This window comes from Phaseolus vulgaris, chromosome 6 (assembly GCF_051622355.1).
Source record: "Phaseolus vulgaris cultivar YP4 chromosome 6, ASM5162235v1, whole genome shotgun sequence".
In the NCBI taxonomy this organism is placed as follows: Eukaryota; Viridiplantae; Streptophyta; class Magnoliopsida; order Fabales; family Fabaceae; genus Phaseolus; species Phaseolus vulgaris.
Genome location: NC_143503.1, coordinates 14531080 through 14546721, shown reverse-complemented (window position 1 = coordinate 14546721; position 15642 = coordinate 14531080). Strand labels below are relative to the sequence as shown.

At 33.7% G+C, this 15642-nt stretch overlaps 1 protein-coding gene across 1 annotated transcript; it reads right to left on the bottom strand.

The window, feature by feature from the left end:
• Nucleotides 1-547: 547 nt before the first annotated feature.
• On the bottom strand, nucleotides 548-15002 carry LOC150027177 (uncharacterized). Its single transcript, XM_090303031.1, has 19 exons — nucleotides 14582-15002; nucleotides 14200-14339; nucleotides 13143-13240; nucleotides 12412-12614; nucleotides 11391-12230; nucleotides 11127-11275; nucleotides 10806-11018; nucleotides 10283-10432; nucleotides 9327-9438; nucleotides 7896-8627; nucleotides 7581-7729; nucleotides 7248-7466; nucleotides 5933-6082; nucleotides 4850-4958; nucleotides 3649-4398; nucleotides 3380-3528; nucleotides 3044-3262; nucleotides 2072-2221; nucleotides 548-1148 (listed from the first exon to the last, which is right to left on the bottom strand). The coding sequence occupies exons 1-19, from the start codon at nucleotides 14730-14732 to the stop codon at nucleotides 759-761; spliced, it is 5073 nt and encodes a 1690-aa protein (XP_090159157.1). The 5' UTR covers nucleotides 14733-15002; the 3' UTR covers nucleotides 548-758.
• Between the last annotated feature and the right edge of the window lie 640 nt (nucleotides 15003-15642).

The window sequence follows — 15642 nt, the reverse complement described above, 5'->3', positions numbered from 1 at the left end:
GTTTGAAAAAACCTTAAAAAAAGTAACCTAGGTTTAGAAACCGCGAATTTGGAAATAGCAGGAAATATATTAAAATAGCCACCTCAATTCAATCACCACTTAGTAGTAAGCCAGGACCAAGACTTCAACTTTTTATTTTTGTTAAGAATCTTCAACTTCCAGTTTTCGTTTTCCCTATTTCTTCATTCTATCTCTGCGTTGCTTTGTTTTTATTTGGTTTCTACTTTTATTTTCCCTTTTTCTTTACCTTCCTTTCCTTTTCTGTTACCTGTTCATTGACACTTCTATACCATTTACATGATGTGCCATATTTTGAAACCTTATTTATAGTTGTTTTTCCACTAAAGAGGGAACTAGATAAATGATGATAACTGTGCGATTATCTTGGTGAGAGTATAATGTATAACAGTTTTACACCGCTATCCAATCACATCTTATTACAACATAACTTTTAATAAAATTATCATAAAATTTTAAATAAAAAGATATACATAGTTATTTGTGATTAGATAGCAATATAAAAGTGTATTACACTGTTACTATACAGTTTTTTTTTTCATGTATAAATATGTATATATTGATACATGGAAAAGTCTGCATAATCTAATGCAAAGAAAGAAATGCTTGCACTTAACAAGTTATATGTCATACTACCTTTCCTTAGAAAAATGTTTGTGTATGATTATCTCAGTGTTGTTATTTCATACATTCTTACAAAAGAAATGTGCAAATGATGCATAAAATGTTGAAAGAAATGCTCAAATTAAATCACAAAAGCCGAAAAATTCTTCACATGCTGTGTACTCTTTGATCCCTTCAAGATAAAATTCTTTAGCTCCACCATAAGATAAGCACCCTTCCCAATATACCTTGGTGCTTAAGCTTTCTTTTTCTTCTGTTTTCTTTCTATTTTCAAAAGAAGTTGGGTTGCTGTCACACCCTTGACATATTTCTGTTCCATTGCCTCCACTACAACTTGTGTTGTGCTCTCTTTCTTCACTGATCTCCATGTCTAAGCATTCTTCATTTGGTGGTTCCTCCTCCACTTTTGTCTGTGTTACTTCTGAAACATTCGAGTTTTCTGATGAAAACTCCTCCTTTACATATATGTTACTGCAATCTACCACAGATTGCAGTGCAGAGACAACCTGCAATTTATCAAGCCAATTATATGAATCAAATGAAGTATGATCAACATACTACGAATAAAATGATTATCTCACACCTGTGTGAAGGGTGTGCCAAAGAGGGAAAAAAAGGAAATAAGGAAGAGAGGGAAAATAAGCAATGTAATGACAAAAAAAATAGAGAAGTGAGTATTCACCAATGTAAAAGATCAAGCTCAAATGATTCATATTCAATCAGCAATCAACTTAATCTCTAATGAGAAAAACAAAAAGTAATCAACTTAATCGTATACATTCTTATCATAGTGAAAGGTTATTACTGACTTCACATTCTTCTCATAGTTTAGAAGTAACCTTTTTCATTGTCCTGGGACTCTAGCATGACTTGTGATGAAGATTGATCTACTATCAACTACTGATCTTCCTTCCATCAAATTGAACACAAACAAACTCATTTTTTGTTGTTTTAGTGATTTATTAACCTATCTCTCATTGAATTAAGGGAAATGTTAAAAACACATTCTTTTGAACAAACTATGTCTCATAAGTTGAATTTTTTTGGATATGACAAAATCAAACCCAAATCTACGTCTAATTTAGTGACTAGATTTTATAGTTTTTTACAAATTTTAGCCCATAAAATAAAAGAAGATTGTTAGAGATTCCACGTTGCCTAGAGATAAAGATATTTTCATAGTATATAAATAAATGTAAATCTCAACTTATAAGTCGGTTAACTTAAGTTAATTAAACTTAAAGTTCACTTCTTAATATGGTATTAGAGCCATTTGTTAACTTGATTTAAAACTTATCATAGTGAGAGTTTGTTAACCTTATCAGGTCATCTGCTACAACCGCTATTAAAATGTATGTTTTTGACACTCGAGCTTACAAATAACTTGTAAAACTTAAAAATTTAACTCTTCCCTTTGTGTAAATCTTACCGTATTCATTGTGAATCTTTCTTTTGGATTCTTTCTCAGACAATTTTCTATTACGTGGACCAATGAAACTAGTTCTTGTTCATTATAGGAGCTGCTGACTTTGGGATCCACCAACTGTAGAAACTTTCGTCCTTCAAGAAGTGACCTTATCTGTGAAGGAATAAAATCAATACAATGTAACAGTCCGGTTATATAATTGAAAAAAAAAAAGTAATGTAAGAAAAATGCTCAGTTTCCTATCATTAGGACATGTGGTTTCAATTAATAGAAATTGTTGAAGCCTAACAATGCACAGCACAGTAGTAAAGATAATATAGGTTATGGAATAGGTTTACAAGTAGATTCTTAAGGTTATAAGAAAACTCCTAAAGCAAGAAATGACTAAGAGGACCAGAAGATTCAGAAAACAAATTTAGACATGCTCCTCCAACCAATCTACTATCAAGTTTCAATACCTGAATTTGCTATTGGCAGAAAATGTGATGGATGTAAATACATTCCGGTTACTACTGTTAAACATTAAACTCAAAGCCATCATCACTTTTGTTTTCCATGAAAATTTGAATAGCCAATAAATTACCAATTCTGGTTTTGAACGCTACTTATAGTATAGCTGTTATCAGATCACTGGTGAGTTCAATAATATTGTGAGACTATTTAAATACATTGTACTCCATTTGAATTATTTGTCTACAAATACACGTATAAAGGCTAACTGTTATAGGATATATGTGTTTTAAAAATGACTTTTGCTCTATAAACTGAAGTACACATAATGAATGGATATTTTCAGAATTCTCAGGAATATTTACTCCCAGATAGATGAAATATGAACAATAAGAACAGTAACACCAAAATTGTTTTCATATATGGTTGGACTATAATAAAGAAATGTGAATTTGTTGCTTTCTTATAATCCTAATCAATTGCAGTATCATATAGTTTATAGAAATAAAATCATATGGCTCTTACACATTCAGTAGGGCATCTCTGTCCTGATATTTTTTCTGTAAGCATACGGCCAGTGATCAACTCCACAAGAACTATACCAAAAGCGTATACATCTGCCTTAGTCGATAGTTTTCCACTCTCCTGACACTCTGGTGCAGTGCGTCCACAATTCCTCATACTTTTAAGTCTGCATAGATTTTTCGATTCACATCTTTCTTTTCCAAAAACAAAGTCTCCTACCTAATTCAGAAAATGGTTAGTTTGTTAAGATTTCAGGTTAGATTACTCAAATTGAAACTTGGCTTATTGAAAAAAAATATATGTTGCTTCACAGCACTAAGGTTCTCAAGTAAGTACCAGTGGTTTCAACTCATGATTTAGAAGAATGTTACTTGGTTTTATTCCTCCATGTGCTATATTATTCTCATGTAGATAGTTTAGACCACTGGCAACACCTATTGCAACTTTCACCCTTTCTCCCCAAGTCAGTGTTCTTCCATTTTCTCCTGCATGATTCAGAAAGTTTCTCTGGTATGAACATACTTTAACCAAGTCCGTGTAAATAGTACTCAAACCTCATTGAGAATAACTTTTTATAAATTTAACATTCACATTTTTATCCTTACTTGATAAGTACCGGTCAAGTGAACCGTTGCATGCCTTCTCATACACAATTAGCAGTTGACTTAATCGTATGCATGAACCCAACAGCATGATCACGTTTTCATGTCTGGCATTTATAAGCAATTCGAATTCTGACATGAACACCTTCTGCTCCTGTAAGCTTGTGAATGCATGTTGCTTAATAACTATTTCCTGGTTATTCTCTAGCTGGCCTCTGAAAGCAGGTCCATATTCACCTTCACGTAGGGAGTACTTTACTGAAAATCCTTCTGTAGAAGCTTGAAGCTCTTCATAAGTATATTTCCTTTGCAATTCACTGTTTGGCCGCCTACTTTTGCAGATTGAGCAAGCAGAAGAATTTGAACTTTCCAAAATGATTTTGCCTTCATTCCCATTCAATAAACTATCATCACAGCTTCCCTGTATTTGTTTTTCATCCTTGCTCACCTCTTGTTCTTTATCTACTTTTTTACTCATATCTTCTATGTCAAAGCTTCCCTTAACGTGCAGTTTTTCCTGGAATTGTTGGTCAGGGTTTAACTGATCAATCATGTCATTGCTGATAGCACTTACCCCGAACATATAGGGATTCCTCTGCACATCTTCTCCACCCTGTATCATCTGATCTTCATTTCTATGACCTTCCATGTGATTGGTTTTGGCTGTCAATATTGGACTGTTTTCCTGCTTGTATTGGTTTCTGTCAATCAGTTCTTGTTCCTGTTTCTTCACTTGATCAGCCTTCATTAGATCTATCATTTGGTTATTGTTAAATCTAATGAGACTCCTTGAGTTAAAAAGTTAAACAAAGATAGCAGAAACCTAACTAGTATTCTATTTAGTGATTGCATGTCTACAATTTTGTCTGTAGGAATTGATTTTGCGTATTTGTAAATAAAATAGTATTCAACAAATATGACTGGATGTTAACTTAATTGAAAATATGATTCTTTTTATCCCTGTTACTTACTTTTTGGGACAATTGTCGCAAGCTGAACAGTTCCACTTCACTAGGGGAACCTGTTACCATTTCAGCTTAGTCTTCATGGATGTTAAATTTTTCATTTGTGGGGTTGTTATTTTAATCTCTTAAATTTTAATCATGTAAAATCAATCAATTCTCAATTTATTACTTTCACCCGTATGTCTTGATTTCTACTTTCTCTATATATCTTGCCTCTTGTTGTAGTTTTCCTAGATTACCTTGTGTACTACTCATCGCAAGACCATTTAGATATGACTTTTCTAGAGAAGAATCTTCAATTACACAACACTCTTCTGATTCTCCAATGCCTTGCAAGGTAGATAGAACCTGAAATATCCCAAAGAAAACATATGTAAGTTTCAAATGATAAGCTGTTGAGAATGTATTTTATAAACTGTTTATAACACTATTCTTCCTTTCTATATTTGATTACATTGTGAACATGTCATGACTGGTTTATGTGAACTGTATACATATTCTTTACTGTAAATAAATAAAAAGTGAATACTTTTTCCCGTTGTTATCTTGGTTTTAAATTTTAATGCCATCATTATCCTTGAAATTCTGTGTATGGTTTCCTTTAGCTCTGGTGTATCAAAGAACTTCATACTTAAGGGTTGAATGAAATTTTCAGGGAAAACCATAGATGACATAAAATTGTATGCTGATGTGAAACAACTTCTCCCATACATTATAAGTGGAGTTCTTTTTATCTTGGCTTTGTCCATGTTGAACCTCAAAGTTTCCTTGTTGAAATGCTATAAAACTTTTGGTCTCTAGCATTTCAGTTTAACCTTTTAGATACATAGTTAGATCCAGCTACCATACATTATATAATTAAAATTTCAGTATATGATAATTTACAGTCTATCAAGCTCCATGTGCTTTCATTGAGAGAGAGCATGTCATAATTAGTGTCAAACAAATAATCATTCCTAAATTAATAGCCTAAACTTTTGAGAGTTGGCAATCAGTGTAGTGTCAAAACTTTCATGTCTAAGTTGTGATTGTGCTTTGAGCATGATTCAATTTGAAAACCCTTTATGGTAATTAGGATATAAATTTATTTGGAGACCTCATCTAAAATATTATGCTTTTTAGGATGACTAGTTTTCTTGACACTGACAAAATCCATCTTCTGATATTTGCTTTACTTGTCCTGCAGTTCTTTGACATATACAATTTTACTCTATAGATTGTTATTTAACTAGTAACTATCATAAGCTCCATGGACTTATTCTATACTGTACCATGAATTAGAATGTTTTCTTTTCTTCATATTCTACATCACTTAGACTTACCACATTCATTGAAAATCTATCCTTAGGATTCTTTCTGAGACACTGTTCTGTAACTTGGACCAACCATACAAGTTTTTCTTCTTCACAGGAGTTACTCATTTTCGCATCCAACAACTGTGGGTACTTCTTTCCTGTCAGTAGGGGCCTGGCCTGGAAGGGAAGACAAATACAAAGAAAGAATTTGGTATGGTGCACATAAGCAACAAAATTAGAACGCAAACATCTAAACTCCCAAACCAAATAATGACTTGAGTAGGCAATTTTTACTCCAACAACATTTGGTCCCTGAAGTTTTTGGTTTTGTGACAGTGAATGACCAATTCAAAGTGAAACATTGATGAGCAAAAACATGATGTAACACAAAGTTTGCGAATAAAGTGACCTCTACACTGTATTCACACAATGAAATATGACGAATGAAAAGAATTAGCATCCTCAACAATATATTTTCATGGCATTGCAGAGTTTAATGCTACTTTAGCAAATTATATATCTATATATGAGTGGAAACTTCGGAAAATTATGGGAGAAATTACAAGAAAAGATTTTATTTCTATTGTGAAAAGATAAGCATGCCTGAGACATATCAGAGAGGTTATATTGATAAGTATATCACAAGAAAATATAATGCCCTGATAACATTTCTTATAAACAACAAGGGAAATGAGAAGGGAAATTTCTTTCAGTTATTCCCTGACTTCTGCATTTGGAAAAAGAAACCTTATTCATTTGCATATTAAAAGAAGGATGAGCCTTTGCAAAAGGCTTTCTTCCACCTATTGGGGTCAGGGGAGGGTAGATATGTTTTGCTGATGTGGTCCTTGGATTTTTAGAGGGAAGATGGAGAAGGTGCATGCAACTATGTGTTGACATGGACTTCAAATTTTCTCATAGTTTTAGAAGCTGATAAATTGGCTAATTTGGGTGTTGATAATAAGTTAGACTTTCTATAGTACTATGTTATGCCTTCTTAGTTTGGATTTTTTCCATAACAATACCAATTTCCTTTATTCCAAGTGTTAGGTTGTGTTCCTTTTTCTTTTTGGTTTGGTCTCCCATGTTTTGTATTCCTTTCTTTCCTATTTTATGTCATATGATGATAAATGATTGGATTTTGAATCAGCCTATTGAAATGTCAAAATTCATAATAATGCCTAACTTAAGTTTATTAAAAAGAAAACATTTACACACGGAGAAACTCATCCCATTTTTTATCTTCTTATTTTTTTCTCTTCTGGAAGTCTTTATGAAAAATTTGTTCACAAAACCCTAATTTGCATATTGATATATCAACTTATTAACATGGTTCTCTTACCCAGTTAACAAGGCTTTTTCCATCTGGTAATTTGTCCGCAGCCCTCCGGCCACTGATGAGCTCCAAAAGAACCACTCCAAAGGAGTATACATCTGTCTTATTTGATAGTTTTCCATTCTCCAGATACTCAGGTGCTGCATATCCAGAATTTCTTACACTTTTATCTTTGCTGGATTTCTTTGGTCCAACTTTCTCTTGTCCGAAGTGGAAATCTCCAATCTAAATATATATACACATAAAAAATAGAAATTTGTTTCAAGATAACACAATTATACTGCACTATAACTTTAAGACAAAGAAAAGCTTCATATACACAAAGGTTCAAGTAAATACCAGTGGTTCAAACTCGTGTGTCAGAAGAATATTACTTGGTTTTATATTTCCATGGATTATGTCTTTCCCATGTAGGTACTTTAAACCTCTGGCAGTACCCATTATTACTTTCAGCCTTTGCTTCCAAGTCAATAACTGGAAACTTCCCCCTGCATAAGATTTAAATTTTTTTCCCATATATCTTCATGTCAATAGCAAATTCAGTTCTCTCTATTCACCAAAAATTAAAAGGCAAATTCAATTCTCTAGTGCAATTCCAAGCATAAATGCTTAAACTTCATTTTAAGATTGGTAAAAACTCATCTTAGTCCTTACTTGTTAGGTACTGGTCAAGTGAACCGTTGCATACTTTCTCAAACACAACCATGAGTTGGCTTTTATTTGTACATAAACCCAAGAGCATGACCACATTTTTATGACTAGCACTGATGAGCAGCTTTGCTTCTGATTTTATTATCTTCTGTTCTTGGGAGGTATTAACTTGATATTTTTTAACAACTACTTTTACCCGTGTCTCTAGCAGGCCTTGGAAAGTAGGTCCATCTTCATTTTCAGATAGGGAGTTCTGAGTGGAAAATCCTTCTGTGGCTTCTACAAGTTCATCATAAGTAAAATCTTTTGACCCTGTATTGTTTGGTCTTCTACTTCTGCAAATAGAGCATGCAGAGGACTTCGAATTCTCCAAAATTATTTCACCTTGACATCCATCCTGCAAGTTCTCAACACTAATGTTTTGTGTTGTGATGCCCTCCATATGGGGTGGGCTTAGAATCGGTTCTTCAAACTTATTCAGCTGATCAACTTCTGTCTCGTCCACTCTGTGGTCATTTGTTATTATCTTTCCTGAGCTCCACTCCTCCCCCCGGGACCTGCTTTGCTTCTGTTCTTCATTATGTCTCAGTTTATCAGAGTTTCCCTGGTTTGCTATGTAAAAGAGATTATTCTCAACTGTTAGTCTTAACTTGTTTTTCTCCCCAGAGAGTATGCTCTCACTTTGCTCGACTTCCTGGTTTGGCTGATCAGCTTTATTTATTGTTGGACCTACATCTGTTTATTGTTAAACCCTACTGTCACCTCCAGAAAATGAAATATAGAAGAATTATCTTAACCCACAAAGTAAATCGTGTCTCCACAAGTATATCTAACTGGGTTCAGTTTGAACATGGGATATACAAGCTAAACATGTCTTAACATACTTGTGATTTACTAGGTCAAAATATGCTTACACTAGATTTTTAATTCACACTCCCTGAACACAATATATGTCGAAACATGGTTGAATATTTTCAATAAATTAATGCATTATTAGGTAATACTAAAACAATTTGTACCAATGCCAGTGAATTGGCACAACTAGAAGGATCAAACTGTAGCAACTTAGCCCTTGGTAATCAGTTTTGGGATACTGTGTAGACCATGTTATAAAAAAATTTGTAGCAATTTGTTCCCTACCTGTGGTCCTTGGTTATGTCTTTTTGTAAGTACCAAGCATAGTTTTCTTTTTAACATGGTCTAACCTATAACCTCCCTCCCATAAGTAAAATTTCTTTTACCTAAAAAGATTATACTAATATAACCACCCCTCTTTATTTGGAGGCTTATGTTCTTCTAGCTTTCATGAAATACCCTTTTTAAACTTCCAGTTTTTGAGTTTTCCTATAAAATCCCCGGCAAACTCCTCTACAATTTCTTATTTCTTCATTGCATTTATACTTAAAGTTTTCTTGTTGTGATTATATTTGCTACCTTGAGAACCATTTGTTTCTGACACACTTCTCGAATCTGATATAGCTGAAGTAATATCTTCTGTCATGTGGTAGAGTTCACTGTCTGCTAGGCCTTGTAATTCAGAAACAACCTGAAATTGCACAAGTGAATGCGATGTAAGTTGACATGGTATACGTGAGGCAATAATAGACAATTAAACGTTTTTGTCAACGTGCAATAAGTCCAAATCTTAGTACCTCTTCGTACTAGGTTTTATTCTCTAATAAGTCATGAAAAGTGAACCTCATCCCTTCTATCATGAAATAGCAATCATGGTCTAGATACAGATATTCTAGGTTCAGACCGGAAATGATCTCGTTGTTAATTAAGGGTCAGTACATATTGTTATTTGCATGTTTATCATGCATACCTGAGTATTATCCTTCCATTGATTCTTCATCACTGTTTACTTTTGAACTTGGAAATTTTCTTGAAGCTACATCTTGAATCTATCTTGAAAATTTATTCTTATTCATAGGGTATTCTTAGGATGATTTTTTACCTTAGAGGGTAAAAAATGATTTGGCATGGTGTTATTAGATCATTACTTATTGAGTGACGTGAAGTTGCAGTCCAGAGTTAATCAGTATTGCTCTCTAGTATCTTATACTCGAAACACATTTTTTTGTTGTCTATGAGCCCATGTATTTTGTAAGCCACAATGAGCTCTGTCTCATTCAAATTGGACTAGAAGACCCTTTATAAAAGGTGTAAGCTTCTTATTATACTCATTCTTGATGGTTTTTGAGATCATTCTTAAAGGATAACCAAACTCCTCGCCACTAAGACCAGCAAGCATTTGCCAAAGTAATGTATATTTTGTTTATACTAAGTGAAGCATTCTGCGTTTTGCTTTATATATTGGATTATAGAATATTCAGAGCTTGGTTTTGGAGTTTGGATGTAATTGACAGAAGCAAATTGTTGGAACTTACCACATTCATTGATAACCTTTTCTTAGGATTCTTTTCCAAACATTCTGTTATTACTTTGACCATCCAACGAAGGTGATCCTCTTCGTAGGAGTTTCTGATTATGGGATCCACCAGTTCTGAGTAATTCTTCTTTTTAAGTAAAGGCTTTGCCTGAAAGGAAAAATGAAAATATGAACTATGTATGATATCATAAGCAACAAGTTAGTTTATGGAGAATTAGCTTATGCATAAGTTAAAAGATAAGAATTTAGAGAAGTTATGTGACAGTTTTTACAAATTAACTTTTGGAGAAGTTCATTTCTTTGTTCTTCTTCTGAAAGTACTCATGGACAAGCTTTTCCAAACAGACTCAAAGTATCTTCACAAGGAAATAAAACATATTCGTAATAATGTGTAGAAGCAGAAACAGAGATGAATAAATTAAACCTTTTCTTCAGATATTCTCAGCCTCATGCACAAACTTGTAAACTAAAACTATGTTGATAATTTGCTAGCTGTATGTGGAAATTATGTTGTTTCTTACCCATTCAACAAGGCTTTTATCTTCTGACGTGAAATCCGTAGTCCTTCGCCCAGAGATCAACTCTAAAATAACCACACCAAATGAGTATACATCTGTCTTTGATGATGATTTCCCTTTCTCCCGGTATTCTGGTGCTAGGTATTCATAATTCTCTTTGTTTTTAGTTTTGTAGGACTTCAATCCGTGTTCTTTCCCAAAGTTGAAATCTCCAATCTAGTTATTTGTGTTAGTGACAAAAAATTAAAACTAATTGACATCTCCAACAAAAAAAAAGATAGGAGAAATGCACTGGCACAAGGTTGTCAAGTTTCAGGTATGTACCAGTGAATTGAAGTCATGGGTTAGAAGAATATTGCTTGGTTTTATATTGCAATGAACAATGTTATTGTCATGTAGGTACTTAAGGCCTCTGGCAAGGCCTATTGCCACTCTTTCCCTTTCTTTCCAGGTCAATGATCTGGAGCTTTCTTCTGCATAATTTAACAAGTTCCTTTAGTATGAAGTTTTTCATGTCTTTTTTCATATATATCAAATTCTAGTATCCTTTATTCATATATCAAATTCTGCATATACCACATCTCTTACTTGATAGATACTTGTCAAGTGAACCATTGCAAGCATACTCATATACAGTAAACAGGAAAGATTCTGTTGTAGATGAGCCCAATAGAGTAATCACATTCTTATGTGTAGCTTTGAGGATGGTTTGGATTTCTGACTTCACTTTCTCCCTTACTTGAGTGTTGGTTACTTCATGCTGCTTAACCACTACTGTCATCCCTCCCTCCACCTGGCCTTTGAAAGTGAATAGAGATCCGCTTTGGGAGAGACAGTTCTTCAATGAAAAGGCATCTGTGGCTGCTAGGAGTTCTTCATAACTAAATTCCTTTTGGCACCCAATATTAGGTCGTCTAGTTTTGCAGAGAGAGCAGAAAATGTACATTGAATTTTCTAAAATACTTTTCTCTTGCTCTCCATCATCCAATATAGCACCACTGAAAATGCTCAGTGTCTGTGCATGATTCTGACTCAGCGGATCATCTTTTGGTTGATCAATCATTTCTTCACTCTTTGTTGGATTGCTCAAGTTCCAATTCTCACCAGGGATGAAGTTGTTTGCCTTTTCTTCATGTTTTCTCGGTTGATCAGCTATTTCCTGAGCAGTTGCTTGATCAGTTTTTATCATAATTGTTGTGTCCCCCTCAATCTCAAGGGGCATGCTTTGGATCTGTTTTTGATCGTGACCTTGCTCAGCTCTTTCTATTTTATCTGTCATTTGCATGCTATTTATTTCTTCTGTTCCATCCATTCTCAGGTGATTAGGACTTGTCGGATATATTTTTTCATTGATATTGGTTTTGTCATTCGAGGAACCCTCATAGGGCCTAATTTGCATCTGGTTCTGTTCACCATCTTCAAGTTTTCCTATCATTAGATTGTTCTTAGTTGCAATAAGGTGTTCAAGAAGATTATACTGAAACATGCAATGAAACAAGGCCTGAAGATCCTAATTGAACATTTAAATCATCAAAATTGAAAGTAGAAACAGCTAGAAGTTGTTATGATTACTATGTGCGCTAAAATCAAATAATGTTCCAGAACTCACTCTTGGGGAAAGCATCAATGTCGAAAAGATGTTGATATGGAACACTTGGTACACTTTCATCATATGCCTCATGGCTGTTACATGGTATTTCATCTGGAAGATTTAAAGGCCCTCTTAGTCGAAGAATCCGATCATTACTCTTTAATATAGATATACCACAAGAAAGCCTCTGCTGGAAAAACTCCCCATCTTTCTTCATTTTCCTGTGAAACAGGAATATTTTTTAAACTAATATGAGGTTGTGCTCAGATTATTGATGCAATCAGAGATGTTTTTATTTGATATTTGTAAAACTAAATAGCTATAAATTTACTTTGCATTTTGAAAATTTTCATTTCGAGTCATACAGATTTTACATTTATTTCAACCTCCCGAATCCTGATTTAAGAAAAATGAGCCAAAAAATGGATTCAGTGTAACTAAGCTAATGTTTATCATAAGGGACTAAGCTGAAACATAAAATGTAGATAAGGAACCAAAATGTTATTTTAGCTAAAATGATTTCATAGGTGATTTGCCCAGTCATTTTATAAGTGACATCTGTGTTAGAAATCCTCCCTGAGAATAAAGATACAGCATAACATGCCTTCTTGAAGTAAAAAATGCCACAAGAAGCTAAAGCAGTTATATTTTTCTATGTTGTTACTACAAACAGTTCCACTTCACATGTCCTTGATTTAAAAATATAAAACATCTAGTGAATTCAGATTTTCAGTTAGAGTTTGCCTGACCTGTCAAGTATCACCCAAGTTGCCTGTAGTTCTATGGCTACTTCTAAAGCCACTTCTTTTAGTGGAGATCCTGTAAACAGCTTTATCTTCAATCCAACCTGCACATACCATGCACAATTTAATAAATTGCAAAAATAGTAAAGCATGTAACATGACAAGAATATTATATCCTTTTCTGTTAATTATCTCCTGCTAGGAACAAAACAAATGCATGGCTGCATCTTAGTTAAATAACTCAATGAAGAGTTTACATCATTGATTGATTTTCATTTCATCCATATTTGCTATCAATTATAATATGGAAATTGAGGATGATGTACAGTCAATCATGCAATATATATTTGACTAAGTACATATCCCTTAATAAAATTGAAGAGTGTCCAAAATTTACTTTCTTAGTGTGAAAGATTCACAAAACCACTTATCTCCAACACAACCCCTTCACGCCGAGGCATATACTCTCATGCTTGTAACTAGATATTTGTGAATGATTTAATAGCTGCCTGATAGTGGGTGGCACAGGTCAACAAATCTTGTTAGTATAAGTTTTGGTATCATATTAAGAAGTGAGTTTAAGCTTAATTATTCTTACAAAACCAACTTATAAAGTGAGAATTTTCCATTTATATACTCTAAATTGGTCTTATCTCTAGTTGACATGTAATCTCCAACAAAAATGTTAAACTTTTCAACACTCCCCACTTATGTGCCTGCCAGAACAGGCTAGTCTAATCGAGAAAGCAAGGGTAGAGACTTTGAAACGATGTCAAATTTCCCATAATTTTGCACTCTTCCTATTATCACATAGAATATAATGAAAGTATTACTAAATGGTAAGTTAAAACTGAAGAGCTATTTTTCATTAAATTTCTTAGAGTAATTCCCACCTACCACACAATAAACATCACCAGACTAAGGCACAAGTTTGATATTTCCTATTGGTACTTATCAACTTGCAACAGACCATGAAGCTTCTTTTTCATCATTATATATCCAGGTGAAGCTCAATAGAAAACCAAAAATAGAGAACAGGTTTATTAAACAGTACTAATACTACCTTATTTGATTCATATTGTTTGGCAATCTGAGTCAGTTCCTCGTTGTTCAGGTACTCTTCTTTCTTCTTTGCAAGTTCGTTGTCGATGATTCTCTGGTTTACCCCGAGCAACCGGTTATCCACCGTGATTTTGTATCCCACTACAAAAGGAATTGGAGGAAAGGGAAACGAAAAAAATGATTGATTAGTAAAATTTGCTCAAAAGGGTTGCAATGTTGTTCACTGAGCTACTCAACTCAAACACTACTTTAAACCCTTGGATTTCTTTTCCACATTCTTTATATTCCAGTTTGTCTATTCTTTTTTTAGGGTATGAATAACTAGAACTTCTGAAATGACAAGTAATTTCTTAAAAACTTCAAATCTGTGAAAGAATACGTACTAGGAGTATGAACCTCATGCAGGATTGCAACTACGGTCACCATATCATCAGGCTCGAGTGATAAGGCATTTATGATCCAATTAAAAACTCTTAAATTAAGTACTTTAGATGCATCCTGAATCACCACCACATTCTTTGCTGTTGTGGCCATGAATTATGTTTGCTTAATCTCTTTACAACTGAACTTTAGATGGTAAAAAGGTGTTGAAGTGAATACAAACACAAAAGAAGCCACAAGCTTGACATAACTTGCAACCAATGGCAGTGAAAAATAATGTTGAACAGAACAACTTCCTCAAGAGTTATAGATACAAGTAGAACTTAGCAGATCTTTGATTGAAGATGAATCCATCCATGGTTATAATGGAAATGATGGAGACAACATGTACATACAATGCAAATTGAAAAGTAGCATTTCATGTTAACATCTCCCCAGATAACATTTCTTGCCAATATCGGGTATCGTAAGTAAATGTCTCTTTTTAATGTCACGGATTCCCAGCTAAAACTATGTTTTGGCAAAATCTAAGCTCATTGTTCTAAGCAAAACATTGTCACTTTTTCTGGTTGTACTGAGACACATGACAAAATTATGACCAAGTTGTTGAAAAAAACAAAGAAAATTTCCTTGTTGAGAAACAAAATTACTAAGCCGGCCTAAGGTTTGAGGCACTTATATTCCATTCGACTTCAATCATGCACTATGCTTGATCCATTAAAGCCTCGATGGCAAGCCATGGATTCTATGTTGGCATTTTTGTGCATTTGTGTATGAAACTGACAATGTTCTTTTCTTAACATAAAGCCTAAAGCCTTGAGAAGTAAAACCAAATTGCTATGGGAATATTTTAATACATGCAAAAGACACTGCACTTTGGCTAACGTGAAAATTGTGTCTTTAACTGTGTTTTTAGCTATGATCCTTATCGTTGGTTCCTTCTGGCTCTGGCTAAAATCTATGGGGAGTTATGTTCTAGAAATAATATAATTACATTTTTTTATTAATGTAATTCGCTTAGTCCTTGACTCAAAAAGTTCCCTTTTGTCTCATTTTAAAAAAC